Source organism: Mizuhopecten yessoensis, unplaced genomic scaffold (genome assembly GCF_002113885.1).
Source record: "Mizuhopecten yessoensis strain PY_sf001 unplaced genomic scaffold, ASM211388v2 scaffold9895, whole genome shotgun sequence".
In the NCBI taxonomy this organism is placed as follows: Eukaryota; Metazoa; Mollusca; class Bivalvia; order Pectinida; family Pectinidae; genus Mizuhopecten; species Mizuhopecten yessoensis.
Genome location: NW_018408276.1, coordinates 141218 through 158277, shown reverse-complemented (window position 1 = coordinate 158277; position 17060 = coordinate 141218). Strand labels below are relative to the sequence as shown.

Genomic DNA, 17060 nt, shown 5'->3' with positions numbered 1-17060 from the left:
ACATATTTGACCCCTGTGACCTTGAATATGGGTGAAGGTCATTCATTTGAACAAACTTTGTAGCCCTTCATCTCAGCTAGCTACTGGCCAAATATCATCACCCTGGGCATTTTGGTTATTCAGAAGAAGTTGTTTAAAGGTTTTTTAAGACAATTGACCCCTGTGACCTTGAATATAATTGAAGGTCATTCATTTGAACAAACTTGGTAGCCCTTCATCTCAGTTTGCTTCTGGCCAAATATCATCACCCTAGGCCTTTCAATTATTAAGAAGATGTCGTTTAAAGTAAAATATTGACGCTGGACGCCGGACGGACGACAGACGGACGGACGACGGATGCCGCACCACGGCATAAGCTCACTTGGCACTTCGTGCCAGGTGAGCTAAAAAGTAAACAATAGGTCGCTGTCAGTAAGTGTGAGATATACGGTCATGAACAAGTGTATACGGTACTCACTGCTGCACCTCCAGGGTTCCCAGAACTTCGTAAGCATATTCACATCGGGGGTCGAGCTCCAGTGCAGAGTTGATGGTATTGGTGGCCTCTTTGATATCCTTGTCTGCCTGCAGCTTCAGTAACCTGGTATAGACAATCACACACTTAACATCAGTACACATCTCAGCTGTGTCAACTTACTGTAATAATGACAGCTTTAGTAACCTGGTACAGACAATCTCACACTTAACATCAGTACAAATCACAGCTGTGTCAACTTACAGTAATAATGACAGCTTCAGAAACCTGGTATAGACAATCTCACACTTAACATCAGTACAAATCTCAGCTGTGTCATCTTACAGTAATAATGACAGTTTCAGTAAACCTGGTACAGACAATCTCACACTTAATATCGGTACAAATCTCAGCTGTGTCAACTTACAGTAATGATGACAGCTTCAGTAAACCTGGTACAGTCAATCTCACGCTTAACATCAGTACAAATCTCAGCTGTGTCAACTTACAGTAATAATGACAGTTTCAGTAAACCTGGTACAGACAATCTCACACTTAATATCAGTACAAATCTCAGCTGTGTCAACTTACAGTAATGATGACAGCTTCAGTAAACCTGGTACAGACAATCTCACACTTAACATCCGTACACATCTCAGCTGTGTCAACTTACAGTAATGATGACAGCTTCAGTAAACCTGGTACAGTCAATCTCACACTTAACATCAGTACAAATCACAGCTGTGTCAACTTACAGTAATAATGACAGCTTCAGAAACCTGGTACAGACAATCACACACTTAACATCAGTACAAATCTCAGCTGTGTCATCTTACAGTAATAATGACAGTTTCAGTAAACCTGGTACAGACAATCTCACACTTAACATCCGTACACATCTCAGCTGTGTCAACTTACAGTAATAATGACAGTTTCAGTAAACCTGGTACAGACAATCTCACACTTAAAATCAGTACACATCTCAGCTGAGACAACTTACAGTAATAATGACAGCTTCAGAAACCTGGTATAGACAATCTCACACTTAACATCAGTACAAATCTCAGCTGTGTCAACTTACAGTAATAATGACAGCTTCAGGAACCTGGTACAGACAATCTCACACTTAACATCAGTATAAATCTCAGCTGTGTCAACTTACAGTAATGATGACAGCTTCAGTAAACCTGGTACAGTCAATCTCACACTTAACATCAGTACAAATCACAGCTGTGTCAACTTACAGTAATAATGACAGCTTCAGTCAACCTGGTACAGACAATCTCACACTTAACATCAGTTTAAATCTCAGCTGTGTCAACTTACAGTAATATTGACAGCTTCAGTAACCCTGGTACAGACAATCTCACACTTAACATCAGTATAAATCTCAGCTGTGTCAACTTACCGTAATATTGACAGCTTCAGTAAACCTGGTACAGACAATCTCACACTTAATATCGGTACAAATCTCAGCTGTGTCAACTTACAGTAATGATGACAGCTTCAGTAAACCTGGTACAGACAATCTCACACTTAAAATCAGTACACATCTCAGCTGAGACAACTTACAGTAATAATGACAGCTTCAGAAACCTGGTACAGACAATCTCCCCCTTAACATCAGTACAAATCTCAGCTGTGTCAACTTACAGTAATAATGACAGTTTCAGTAAACCTGGTACAGACAATCTCACACTTAATATCAGTACAAATCTCAGCTGTGTCAACTTACAGTAATGATGACAGCTTCAGTAAACCTGGTACAGTCAATCTCACACTTAACATCAGTCCAAATCTCAGCTGTGTCAACTTACAGTAATATTGACAGATTCAGTAACCTGGTACAGACAATCTCACACTTAACATCAGTTTAAATCTCAGCTGTGTCAACTTACAGTAATATTGACAGCTTCAGTAAACCTGGTACAGACAATCTCACACTTAATATCGGTACAAATCTCAGCTGTGTCAACTTACAGAAATAATGACAGCTTCAGTAACCTGGTACAGACAATCTCACACTTAACGTCAGTACAAATCTCAGCTGTGTCAACTTACAGTAATGATGACAGCTTCAGTAAACCTGGTACAGACAATCTCACACTTAATATCAGTACAAATCTCAGCTGTGTCGACTTACAGTAATGATGACAGCTTCAGTAAACCTGGTACAGACAATCTCACACTTAATATCGGTACAAATCTCAGCTGTGTCAACTTACAGTAATATTGACAGATTCAGTAACCTGGTACAGACAATCTCACACTTAACATCAATACAAATCTAAGCTGTGTCAACTTACAGTAATAATGACAGTTTTAGTAAACCTGGTACAGACAATCTCACACTTAAAATCAGTACACATCTCAGCTGTGTCAACTTACAGTAATAATGACAGTTTCAGTAAACCTGATACAGACAATCTCACACTTAATATCAGTATAAATCTCAGCTGTGTCAACTTACAGTAATGATGACAGCTTCAGTAAACCTGGTACAGACAATCTCACACTTAACATCAATACAAATCTCAGCTGTGTCAACTTACAGTAATGATGACAGCTTCAGTAAACCTGGTACAGTCAATCTCACACTTAACATCAGTACAAATCTCATCTGTGTCAACTTACAGTAATAATGACAGTTTCAGTAAACCTGATACAGACAATCTCACACTTAATATCAGTATAAATCTCAGCTGTGTCAACTTACAGTAATATTGACAGCTTCAGTACCCTGGTACAGACAATCTCACACTTAACATCAGCACAAATCTCAGCTGTGTCAACTTACAGTAATATTGACAGATTCAGTAACCTGGTACAGACAATCTCACACTTAACATCAATACAAATCTCAGCTGTGTCAACTTACAGTAATAATGACAGCTTCAGTAAACCTGGTACAAACACTCATCTGTCTTGAGTTAATGTGTCATGCAGCACAGTAAGTCACAACAAATAAAATCTCAAAAGAAACAGTGTAGTCAGTGACCCTTTGGTAGTGTAGTCAGTGACCCTTTGGTAGTTTAGTCAGTGACCCCTTAGGTAGTGTGGTCAGTGACCCTTAGGTAGTGTAGTCAGTGACCCTTAAGTAGTGTAGTCAGTGACCTGAGGTAGTGTAGTCAGTGATCCTTAGGTAGTGTAGACGGTGACCCCTTAGGTATTGTAGTCAGTGACCCTTTGGTAGTGTAGTCAGTGACCCCTTAGGTAGTGTAGACGGTGACCCCTTAGGTAGTGTAGACGGTGACCCCTTAGGTAGTGTAGTCAGTGACCCCTTAGGTAGTGTAGACGGGGACCCCTTAGGTAGTGTAGACGGTGACCCCTTCGGTAGTGTAGTCAGTGACCCTTTGGTAGGTTAGTCAGTGACCCCTTAGGTTGTGTGGTCAGTGACCCTTAGGTAGTTAAGTCAGTGACCCTTTGGTAGTGTAGTTAGTGACCCTTTGGTAGTGTAGTCGGTGACCCTTAGGTAGTGTAGACGGTGCCCCCTTAGGTAGTGTAGTCAGTGACCCTTAGGTAGTGTAGTCAGTGACCCTTTGGTAGTGTAGTCAGTGACCCTTAGGTAGTTAAGTCAGTGACCCTTTGGTAGTGTAGTCAGTGACCCTTAGGTAGTGTAGACGGTGACCCCTTAGGTAGTGTAGTCAGTGACCCTTTGGTAGTGTAGTCAGTGACCCTTTGGTAGTGTAGTCAGTGACCCTTAGGTAGTGTAGTCAGTGACCCCTTAGGTAGTGTAGTCAGTGACCCCTTAGGTAGTGTACTCAGTGACCCCTTAGGTAGTGTAGTCAGTGACCCTTTTGTAGTGTAGTCAGTGACCCTTAGGTAGTGTAGTCAGTGACCCCTTAGGTAGTATAGTCAGTGACCCTTAGTTAGTGTAGTCAGTGACCCCTTAGGTAGTGAAGTCAGTGACCCCTTAGGTAGTGTAGTCAGTGACCCCTTAGGTAGTGTAGTCGGTGACCCCTTAGGTAGTGTAGTCAGTGACCCCTTAAGTAGTATAGTCAGTGACCCTTAGGTAGTGTAGTCAGTGACCCCTTAGGTAGTGAAGTCAGTGACCCTTTGGTAGTGTAGTCAGTGACCCCTTAGGTAGTGTAGTCAGTGACCCCTTAGGTAGTATAGTCGGTGACCCCTTGGGAGTGTAGTCGGTGACCCTTTATGTAGTGTAGTCAGATACAACAAAGTAGTGCATTGTATGGGAACAGAGTGAATGATTCATTTTAAACAGACTGTTGTTCCATCACAAGTGAAGCCAGTCAGAACAGGAAAAAGTGTTTCACCTACCCTCTGTGTACAAGGGCTGTAGCATTGTCAGGGTCAAGTCGCACAGCTTCTGAAAACTGCATCTCTGCTTCCTCGAACTTCCCAGCATCCCCAAGGGCCTGAGCGTAGAGTGCACGGGCATCACCGTTAGTAGGGAACATGTCAACATTGGCCTTATAGGACTGTAGCACTGCCTGGGGGAGGGGGAGGTTAGACCCCATCATCTGCATAGCTGTTCTCTTGTGTTCTAAAAATAGATATATGAAATACTGTTACGGTACTACTTATAGATGAGGGAACTCCTGTGATAAGGGCAGGGAAACCATAAATCTCTGTACCTTGATCTGTAGATATACTACCTACACATCAGATACCTGGTACCTGTACAAGTGGACATGTGATATCTCTATATCTCCTTAGATATACTACCTACTCATTATATCTGTACATGTGATATCCCTCTATCTCTGTAGATATACTACCTACAAATTATACCTGTACATGTGATATCTCTCTAACTCTGTAGATATACTACCTACACATTATGCCTGTACATATGATATCTCTATATCTCTATATCTACAGAGATATAGAGATATCACATGTACAGGTATAATTTGTAGGTAGTATATCTACAGAGATAGATAGATACCACATGTACAGGTATAATGTGTAGGAAGTATATCTACAGAGATAGATAGATACCACATGTACAGGTATAATGTGTATGTAGTATATCTACAGAGATAGAGAGATATAACATGTACAGGTATAATGTGTAGGTAGTATATCTCCAGAGATAGATAGATCCCACATGTACAGGTATAATGTGTAGGCAGTATATCTACAGAGATAGAGAGATATCATATGTACAGGTATAATGTGTAGGTAGTATATCTACAGAGATATAGAGATATCATATGTACAGGCATAATGTGTAGGTAGTATATCTACAGAGATAGAGAGATATAACATGTACAGGTATAATGTGTAGGTAGTATATATACAGAGATAGAGAGATATCACATGGACAGGTATAATGTGTAGGTAGTATATCTCTATATCTCTGTAGATATACTACCTACACATTATACCTGTACATATGATATCTCTATATCTCTGTAGATATACTACCTAGACATTATACCTGTACATGTGATATCTCTCTATCTCTGTAGATATACTACCTACACATTATACCTGTACATGTGATATCTCTCTATCTCTGTAGATATACTACCTACACATTATACCTGTACATGTGATATCTCTCTATCTCTGTAGATATACTACCTACACATTATACCTGTACATGTGATATCTCTCTATCTCTGTAGATATACTACCTACACATTATACCTGTACATGTGATATCTCTCTATCTCTGTAGATATACTACCTACACATTATACCTGTACATGTGATATCTCTCTATCTCTGTAGATATACTACCTACACATTATACCTGTACATGTGATATCTCTCTATCTCTGTAGATATACTACCTACACATTATACCTGTACATGTGATATCTCTCTATCTCTGTAGATATACTACCTACACATTATACCTGTACATGTGATATCTCTCTATCTCTGTAGATATACTACCTACACATTATACCTGTACATGTGATATCTCTCTATCTCTGTAGATATACTACCTACACATTATACCTGTACATGTGATATCTCTCTATCTCTGTAGATATACTACCTACACATTATACCTGTACATGTGATATCTCTCTATCTCTGTAGATATACTACCTACACATTATACCTGTACATGTGATATCTCTCTATCTCTGTAGATATACTACCTACACATTATACCTGTACATGTGATATCTCTCTATCTCTGTAGATATACTACCTACACATTATACCTGTACATGTGATATCTCTCTATCTCTGTAGATATACTACCTACACATTATACCTGTACATGTGATATCTCTCTATCTCTGTAGATATACTACCTACACATTATACCTGTACATGTGATATCTCTCTATCTCTGTAGATATACTACCTACACATTATACCTGTACATGTGATATCTCTCTATCTCTGTAGATATACTACCTACACATTATACCTGTACATGTGATATCTCTCTATCTCTGTAGATATACTACCTACACATTATACCTGTACATGTGATATCTCTCTATCTCTGTAGATATACTACCTACACATTATACCTGTACATGTGATATCTCTCTATCTCTGTAGATATACTACCTACACATTATACCTGTACATGTGGTATCTATCTATCTCTGTAGATATACTACCTACACATTATACCTGTACATGTGATATCTCTCTATCTCTGTAGATATACAACCTACACATTATACCTGTACATGTGGTATCTATCTATCTCTGTAGATATACTACCTACACATTATGTCATGTGTAAAATTTCCTTAGTTCTATTCTGCTTTATCTATATCAATTGTACATAAACCTGAAGACAGAAACAAGAACCAGTAGAAAGCTTGTGTAAATTGTTTCTAGAGGAGGATCTGAAAACATACCGGCAAAAGATTTCTGTACATGTGAAGCAGCAAATGTAGGGTCCTTTGAGATGGCGTTTTCCAGATCTCGTAACGCATCGTCTATCCTCTCCAGTTGTATGTTGTGCTGTAGATACAATAAAACACAGTTCATACACTTTTATTCCATTCAAAGTGTATGTTTTTCTGAAATAAACTTGGGGAAAAACATTGAGATGTTAATACAAAGAAATGCTTTACTGTAACACTTGAGATGTAGACCTGTTTAAGTTTTGGGTGATTGGTTGGCACAGTAGAGCTGATACTTATAGTTTATCACACTGTATTTTAGTGTTTGTCGTGAGAACAATGTTCTCATCGCTCACATGTAGATAAAATCTCAAGGACACCAAATTTTCTCATTGCGAGCACGTGGATGAAATCGAGAGGCCAGCACAGGAGGACTCGAGATTTTATCTACGTGCGAGCGATGAGAAAATTGTATTCACGACAAACGCTGAAAATACTGTATGATAAACTATTTATTATCTATACACTACTACCTTTTATATTTCTCCATTTAAAAAACTCAACTAAACACCATGTTTTCCAAATGACTTCTAAGCTCAACGGTCAACGATCACCTTGACAAACGTAAACAAATAGAATTTTTACGCGAAGGAATACAAATAACCTTTAAACTCTGTAGAAAACAATATTTTTAAAACAATCCTATCGTCATTGGCTTTTCCATATCACATTTACACCTGAAATGGTGTCGTTATTCTCACAATATTTTCCCATAACTTTGTATTGATATTTTTATGACAGACTATTTTCTTTTGCAGATTACTTTTGTGTGGACACTATTTCCGGTTTCGGATGTCATCTGACACGAGCAGACAATTTTTTGGAGAAAATACGCTCCCAAGTGCTGGGGAATGAGAAAATTTGTTCTCAAGTTCTTCTCAAGTCGTTCAACTTTTTCTCATACTGACAACCAATGGTAATGAATTTTTCATGCTACCGGTAGGTGGTATAAAGAAGTATATAGATGATAATTAGCATTGCCTCATTACTTACATGTCCTCGGTGATGATAGATATCTGCATTTTCAGGATCTATTCGGACAGCTGAGGCAAAATCATCCAAGCCTTCAGTCTGCTTCTCCATTTGTATGTAGATACTGCCTCTCTTTATCATGGCATTGACTCTTAGCTAGAATGAGATACAGAGACAGTAGGTTTTATACTCGTAGAGAGTTAACCTTGGCTAGATATGTTATAGCGAGGGTCCATGTGAAATGTATATCTGTTTACCAATATAAAGTGTTTATTTCTTAACAAGAGGCCCAGAGGGCCTGTATCGCTCACCTGGATATCTAAGCAATCATGGCAAAATATTCTCCAAATGAGATCAAAGGGAATATGCCAGACCCCAAGGCCAATCCTTGTAGCATATCTGTATTAAATGTTTCATGCCCAGCAATTTTATGTATGGTTATGGGGTGGGGATCTCAACTATTTCAAAGTTATGACCCAGGGGTTAATTCTGCAAAGGTGGGGCAGACCCTGGGATAAATTCTAATATCATGACTGCATTAGTCTCTTTATGCCCAACAATTGTATATATAGTTTTGGGGTGGAGATCTTAACCATTTTGAAGTTATGACCCAGGGTTAAGTCTCCAAGGGTGGGGCAGACCCCAAGGCCATCCTGGAAGCATATGTGCATTCATTTCTTTATACTCAGCAATTGTATATATGGTTTTTGGGTGGGGATCTCAACTGTTTAAAAGCTGTGACTAAGAAACAAGGTCCCTAGGGGATCGGTCAGACCCTAGGGTCTATTCTAATATCATGACTGCATTTGTCTCTTTATGCCAAGCATTTGTATACATAGTTTTGGGGAGGGGATCTCAACCGTTTCAAAGTTATGACCCAGAGACTATGCCTCCAAGGGTGGGGCCAGACCTTAGGTCCTTAAGCAACTGTGCATTCTTCTCTTTATACTCAGCAATTGTATATATGGTTATACGGTGGGGATCTCAACCATTTCCAAGTAATAAACCTTTTTTGGCCCGACCCCTTAGCCCGGGGGGTCAGCAACAAAATTTGTACAATTTTGAATCCCTACATCCCATGAATGCTTGGGACCAAATATGGTTGATATCCATGGCACAGTTCTACAGAAGAAGTCGTTTATAGCAATATAGCCAAATTGCCCCCTTTTGGCCCCAGCCCCCTCAGGGGTCAGCCTAACCATTTGTACAATTTTGAATCACCACCACCTAGGGATGCTTTCGGTCAAATATGGTTGATATTCGTCTCTAAGTTCCAGAGAAGAATTCGCTTAAAGCAATATAGCCAAATTGCCCCCTTTTGGCCCCGCCCCTCAGCCCCCTTGGGGGGTCAGCCCCACCATTTGTACAATTGTGAATCCCCATAGCCACCACCTAGGGATGCTTCCAATCCAATAAGTGGTTAAGAAGAAGAAGTCGTTCAAAGGAATTGTTGAAGTACAGACGACGGACACGAGGTTATGTGATAATTAATCTAAATTGATTTATAACTAGATAATACTGATTTAAATTGTCCACAACTCAGGTAAAATCAGTATTATCTATTCTTATTTCAATGTTAATATCAATTTAAGGAAATTAAGATTTTAATCAGATGTGAGAAATGTAATTACACCATTCTATATTGAAACCCTTACTCTTTTAGGTATATCTTCCTCTGATAAAACAACCTTGAGGTCAGCAAGTGCCAGATCATACTGGTTACACAGTAGGTAGAGTGTTGCCCGTAGTAACTTGGCCTCGGGTTGTGATTGGCTGTCTGGGAGATCTAGCTCCTGTGTACATAATGATATGATGTCATCGTATTCCTCTGCTGTGATCTTCCACAAAGCTTGCTGATAAGGACTATACAGAGAAACAAATAGAAATAGAATTGTTTAAATCATCTTCCCACACCATGATAATGATATAAGCTTACAGAAATCATAGTCTCATTCTTTATTCACTGAGAGTTTGTAACTTCTGAAGTAAAAAATACTATACATGTATACACATCACTATATTGAATACATGATCCAGAGAACATTTAATATGTATAAATATTTTAATAAAAGAAAAATATGCATCTTTTGAAGAGCTTCAAAACACAGCTAAAATACTTGGAAACTTTTTTTGTTTGTTAGTTTTTGACTTAAAATATACTTCTACGTATACAGTATGAAGGAGTTTACTGTACTAAAGACAGTGGACAAACTTCATGTATTTAACAACAATATATTATAACATTATGTACCAAAGACACTCCCACCACAGACTTACTAGAGACCGGCTTACCTGACATCTGATGCCTCACCATTAGCCACCTGACCATCCTCTACAGGCTTGGGAGGTGTGGTTGTCTTAGCAGCATTTAAAATAGGGTCATTGACAAATGCAGCAAAATAGGTTCTGATGAAATGTTTGGAGGGCATTGCTGGTTTACGATTCTGTTAAAAATATAAACAGGAAAATATAGTATTTCTCAAATACATTTGCCCAGTAAACTCTCTTTATACAGCTATGTTATATTGAAGTTTGATGCTATAACAGGGGTTTTAAGTTATAATCAGGTTAAGTATTAGGCCCAAAAAAAAAAGTCTGTTTAGGGTTGCATGGGCAAAAAAACAAGGGTAGGTAGGTCGATTTGATTTATTTTTGTATATTTCTGTGTACCGTGTGGTCATGTGATTATGAACCTACTATTGTATATAAAACAAAGAATGACATAAACAAGGTTCATTTGGAGGCAAATTGTGCTCCATATGCTGACATTTAGCGCCAACACAGAGCTGGAAGCCATTTTGAAAGGCAAGGAACCTTCTAAAATTCGAAAATCAGCGGGTTTTTTTTTTCATCAATAAATTTTGGGTCGTGAATTTTTGTTTTTTGGTTTTATAATACCAGGTTTTGTGTAAAGGAATTGTTGGGAAACACAGTAAAATGGTACGTTGAAATATGTGTGTNCATCAATAAATTTTGGGTCGTGAATTTTTGTTTTTTGGTTTTATAATACCAGGTTTTGTGTAAAGGAATTGTTGGGAAACACAGTAAAATGGTACGTTGAAATATGTGTGTTACTGATCACAAACCAGAATAGTTACTACATAATCAGAACATTTGAACATTAAGAATTTCTACACGTTTATTTTAACTCTTTCCATTTGTTAAACCAAAACCAGGTTAAGGGAGATAACACTTCCAATTTCTATTTGATGTACCCTAGAGATATAAACGAATACAGTCTAAGGGAGATAATAACCCTTACACGGAATGCTTCTTTGGCCTTGGTTTGTCCAAGATTCTTGAGAACACGATCAGCTGTCTGAAGGGAGGTGGGGTTCTGGAAGCCTTCCAGTATACATAGCGCTGTCACATCTGTGATAAAACCATAAAACTCAATCACAGCAAAATACAACACTTTACAAATATAATACCACAGATCAGCTGCTTCAGGGATTACTTTATAGAACCAAGAGTCCCTGTGCCTGGTTGGATGTCATAAAAAGTACCTCTCTACTCGCCTGTGGATTTCTGGATTAACTTTCTATTGATTTAGTCATTGCTTTACATGACTATTCCTTGCCTCATGGAGCGAGAGAAATACTTTTGTATTTTGTTTCGTCCTAAATACTCTTTTTCATTTGATAAAATTTGTCAATAATTGGTCAATCAATAATGATTACATATCAAACATGATATTTTAGCGATTCCAACTTTTAAGTTCCAGAGTGCCCTAGATTGAGGTACAATAACTGTATACTATGTTTGTTGGCACACTGTACTAACCCTCTAGCGCCTGAGACAGATCCTCCAGCTGTTCACAGGCTGACGCTCGCCGGGTCAGGGCCTTCACATACCGGTTGTTGAGCTCCAGTGCTGTAGTACAATCCTCAATTACCATCTTATTGTTTCTCTGTAAAATATCAACTCATTATACAAAAGCTATGTTTCCTTTTACGATAGTTTAAATCAACAAATTTTTACCACAATCTTATTGTTTCTCTGTAAAATATCAACTTATTATACAAAAGCTATATGTTTCCCTATAATTTAAATCAACATTTTTTTTACCACAATCTTTAGTTTCTTTGTAATAAAATATCAACTTAATTTACAAAATCTTCTGTTTTCCTACATAATCAATTATATCAACTTTACTTTTATACCACAATATAAGTTTTCTTTGTTATGAAATATCATCTTATTGTTTTGATGATAGAATTGTTTTGATGATAGAATAGATATATAAAAGAGAAACATCATATTTCCTCTAGGGCGTTATCACATAATACTGTTATATTTGCAAGACAAGAAAATCCCAGGTCTAAAGGCTCCCCTAAAACAAGTCCCCCTGAACCTATATTGTTTTATGTTAATAGTTGTTCATAGACATACACATTGTCATGTTTTGCAGCATTATGACTCACAGGCAGCTGGTGATGACTGAGACATTGACACATGGCCGCCAATGAATGAGTCATTGTATTCAAAACAGCTTTGCTGTGCTGGTCCCCAATGGGGATCGATTTTGGTTACAAAGTCTTGAAAGTTTTTTCTACAAGAATGTTTTATTGTGACTTATATTAAATTAGCCATAATTACTTCCATAAGTCCAATCACTCGCCACCATGTTGTTTATATTGGTGACCACCAAACGCAACATCTTGTGGTAAGATCAGATGATGAAAAATGTGTACTCAAAAATCTTTGTTACAAACTGATGGGTTCTGATTCTAGCAACAACTAATTGAATTACACGACTGTTGTGTGCTATAACCAGCAGAAGACAGGTAACACGGTACACCAAATCTCTTGTCGTGTATATACACGACAACGGGGATGAGACAGCATATATTTTTGTCGTCTGAACACAACAATGGGGCCCTGGAACACACATTGTGGTCCTGTGTACAACGGTACGGAGAGAGTTAAAGCGAGGACTACACAACAAGGCCCGAAATCATATGGTGATAATTCTGAAGAGATGCTTTTGTGAACCAAGGTAGGAAACACAAGAATTAAAGAAAAAGAAAATTATCTCAAAACATTAAAGGAAACTTTGGGGGGGGCGGGTGGTACTGAATTCAGATTTTATTCTCTCACCATCAGGATGTTTTCAAATCAATATAAACAAGCAATTTCGTGGAATTTATATCCCCCGCTTGCAGGACATATTGTAGGTTAACATTATTGAGGTTAGGTTTTTAAACATGTGAGTATCGAGCTGTTGAGATATAATGTATAGCTTGAAACTTGAAAAAAAAAAGAAATATGATGTTTTATTTCTTATGATTTGTTAAATTTTCCAGTTCAAGTCTAGTGAAGAGGGAAAATATCTGCTCTGTAGCAGATTTCAGATTTTCTCTTTTATACACCCATTATCAAAACAATAAGATGGTTGACAAATTTGGCCAAGCCCTTAATTTGTTGCAGTTATTGCACGGAAACGAACCTTGACAGACAGACTGACAAACCCAAATTAATAATATCTCCCGTTTTGGTGAAAGCGGGGGATACAAATCATCAGTTATAATATGATACAGTAAATAATTACATTACTGATTTACTAAAGGAATACGTAGCAACTAACTGTAAGATCTGATTGTTTCTACTTGACTATCACCACAGATAATTGGTAACCAGTCTAGATTGCTGATGTAATTGTCTGACATTTAATACATCGGTGGTCCTGATACAAAGCTATGTGTGGTCAAATATAGCTTTCACATCTTCCTGATCATTGGCCTGTGATGGTTTAAGCCACAAGGCTTAAAGGTATGGAGCTGATATTTCTCCAGCAGAATTGACCAGAATTTGTTTATTCTTTCTCTGAGACCACTTCAGATTCGTTAGGAATGTGTCCAATAGGGTACATAACTTTTGTGAAGCAATTTTCTGTGTGGCACATGTTCACATCATTAGATATATATGGTATGCACATATATGTACAAACCAGTTTTCGAAGCCTGTCGGTAACTCCAGTTTCATAAAACCCTGTAAAATACCTACCAGTTTTTCGTAGGCGGCTGCCCTGTTGTGGTAGAAAGTGGCCAGGTCTGTCTTGTTGCCGGGAGGACACATCCTGATGGCCTGTGTGTAACATGTTATAGCCTGGTCATAGCGGGTCCCCTTAAAGTACTTGTTCCCTTTGTTTTTCTCTGCTTGTGCCTTTTCCAGTGGAGTCTGGTCCTACAATTATAAAATGATGTTAAAAAAGATCTGCAAGGGCCCAAATTTGTATAACACCTTTTATGTGTATCCTAATAAATCTTGTGTGGGACCCTGCCTTAGAAAAGGTTAGTATCTCTGTTATCAATGAAAAATATCCTAATTCTTTACGTAAAAAAAAAACATTTGTACCATTTCTTTCAAATTTAAAAAAAAACTTTTTCTATGAGGGAAAACGCCCAATGTATGCTACAGTAAAAAAACATGGTGGAGTACTAAAGAAAAGCCATTCCTCACATAGAGATGTGGAGTACTAAAGAAAAGCCATTCCCCACACAGAGATGTGGTATACTAAAGAAAAGCCATTCCCCACACAGAGATGTGGTATACTAAAGAAAAGCCATTCCCCACACAGAGATGTGGAGCACTAAAGAAAAGCCATTCCCTACACAGAGATGTGGAGTACTAAAGAAAACCCATTCCCCTCACAGAGATGTGGAGTACTAAAGAAAAGCCATACCCCACACAGAGATGTGGAGTACTAAAGAAAACCCATTCCCTACACAGAGATGTGGAGTACTAAAGAAAACTCATTCCCCACAGGAGTACTAAAGAAAAGCCATTCCTCACATAGAGATGTGGAGTACTAAAGAAAAGCCATACCCCACACAGAGATGTGGAGTACTAAAGAAATCCCATTCCCCACACAGAGATGTGGAGTACCAAAGAAAACCCATTCCCCACACAGAGATGTGGTGTACTGAAGAAAAGCCATTCCCAACACAGAGATCACACAGAGATGTGGAGTACTAAAGAAAACTCATTCCCCACACAGAGATGTGGAGAACTAAAGAAAAGCCATTCCCCACAAAGAGATGTGGAGTACTAAAGAAAAGCTATTCCCCACACAGAGATGCGGTATACTAAAGAAAAGCCATTCCCCACACAGAGATGTAGAGTACTAAAGAAAAGCCATTCCCCACACAGAGATGTGGTATACTAAAGAAAAGCCATTCCCCACACAGAGATGTTGTGTACTAAAGAAAAGCCATTCCCCACACAGAGATGTTGTGTACTAAAGAAAAGCCATTCCCCACACAGAGATGTAGAGTACTAAAGAAAAGCCATTCCCCACACAATGATGTGGAGCACTAAAGAAAACTCATTCCCCACACAGAGATGTGGAGTACTAAAGGAAAGCCATTCCCCACACAGAGATGTGGAGCACAAAAGAAAACCCATTCCCCACACAGATATGTGGAGTACTAAAGAAAACCCATTCCCCACACAGAGATGTGGAGTTCTAAAGAAAAGCCATTCCCCACACAGAGATGTTGTGTACTAAAGAAAAGCCATTCCCCACACAGAGATGTGGAGAACAAAAGAAAACCCATTCCCCACACAGATATGTGGAGTACTAAAGAAAACCCATTCCCCACACAGAGATGTGGTGTACTAAAGAAAAGCCATTCCCCACACAGAGATGTTGTGTACTAAAGAAAAGCCATTCCCCACACAGAGATGTAGAGTACTAAAGAAAAGCCATTCCCCACACAGAGATGTGGAGTACTAAAGGAAAGCTATTCCCCACACAGAGATGTGGTGTACTAAAGAAAAGCCATTCCCCACACAGAGATGTGGAGTACAAAAGAAAACCCATTCCCCACACATATATGTGGAGTACTAAAGAAAACCCATTCCCTACACAGAGATGTGGAGTACTAAAGAAAAGGCATTCCCCACACAATGATGTGGAGCACTAAAGAAAACTCATTCCCCACACAGAGATGTGGAGAACTAAAGAACAGCCATTCCCCACACAGAGATGTGGAGCACAAAAGAAAACCCATTCCCCACACAGATATGTGGAGTACTAAAGAAAACCCATTCCCTACACAGAGATGTGGAGTACTAAAGAAAACTCATTCCCCACAGGAGTACTAAAGAAAAGCCATTCCTCACATAGAGACGTGGAGTACTAAAGAAAAGCCATTCCCCACATAGAGATGTGGAGTACTAAAGAAAAGCCATACCCCACACAGAGATGTGGAGTACTAAAGAAAACTCATTCCCCACAGGAGTACTAAAGAAAAGCCATTCCTCACATAGAGATGTGGAGTACTAAAGAAAAGCCATACCCCACACAGAGATGTGGAGTACTAAAGAAATCCCATTCCCCACACAGAGATGTGGAGTACTAAAGAAATCCCATTCCCCACACAGAGATGTGGAGTACTAAAGAAAAGTACTAAAGAAAACCCATTCCCCACACAGAGATGTGGTGTACTGAAGAAAAGCCATTCCCCACACAGAGATGTAGAGTACTAAAGAAAAGCCATTCCCCACACAATGATGTGGAGCACTAAAGAAAACCCATTCCCCACACAGAGATGTGGAGTACCAAAGAAAACCCATTCCCCACACAGAGATGTGGAGTTCTAAAGAAAAGCCATTCCCCACACAGAGATGTGGTGTACTAAAGAAAAGCCATTCCCCACACAGAGATGTGGAGTACTAAAGAAAAGCCATTCCCCACACAGAGATGTGGTATACTAAAGAAAAGCCATTCCCCACACAGAGATGTGGAGTACAAAAGAAAACCCATTCCCCACACAGAT

General features: G+C 38.8%; 1 protein-coding gene across 1 annotated transcript in view; it reads right to left on the bottom strand.

Moving 5' to 3' along the window:
- The window catches only part of LOC110458987 (mitochondrial import receptor subunit TOM70-like), a 32053-nt gene that overhangs the window by 3807 nt on the left and 11186 nt on the right, over window positions 1-17060 (bottom strand). Inside the window, exons 2-10 of the mRNA XM_021511003.1 lie at window positions 14284-14463; window positions 12061-12187; window positions 11540-11649; window positions 10570-10721; window positions 9933-10140; window positions 8299-8433; window positions 7258-7363; window positions 4733-4958; window positions 458-580 (exon numbers count right to left, since the gene is read on the bottom strand). Of these exons, the coding sequence (XP_021366678.1) occupies window positions 458-580; window positions 4733-4958; window positions 7258-7363; window positions 8299-8433; window positions 9933-10140; window positions 10570-10721; window positions 11540-11649; window positions 12061-12187; window positions 14284-14463 (1367 nt within the window). The remainder of the gene's footprint in view (window positions 1-457; window positions 581-4732; window positions 4959-7257; window positions 7364-8298; window positions 8434-9932; window positions 10141-10569; window positions 10722-11539; window positions 11650-12060; window positions 12188-14283; window positions 14464-17060) is intronic.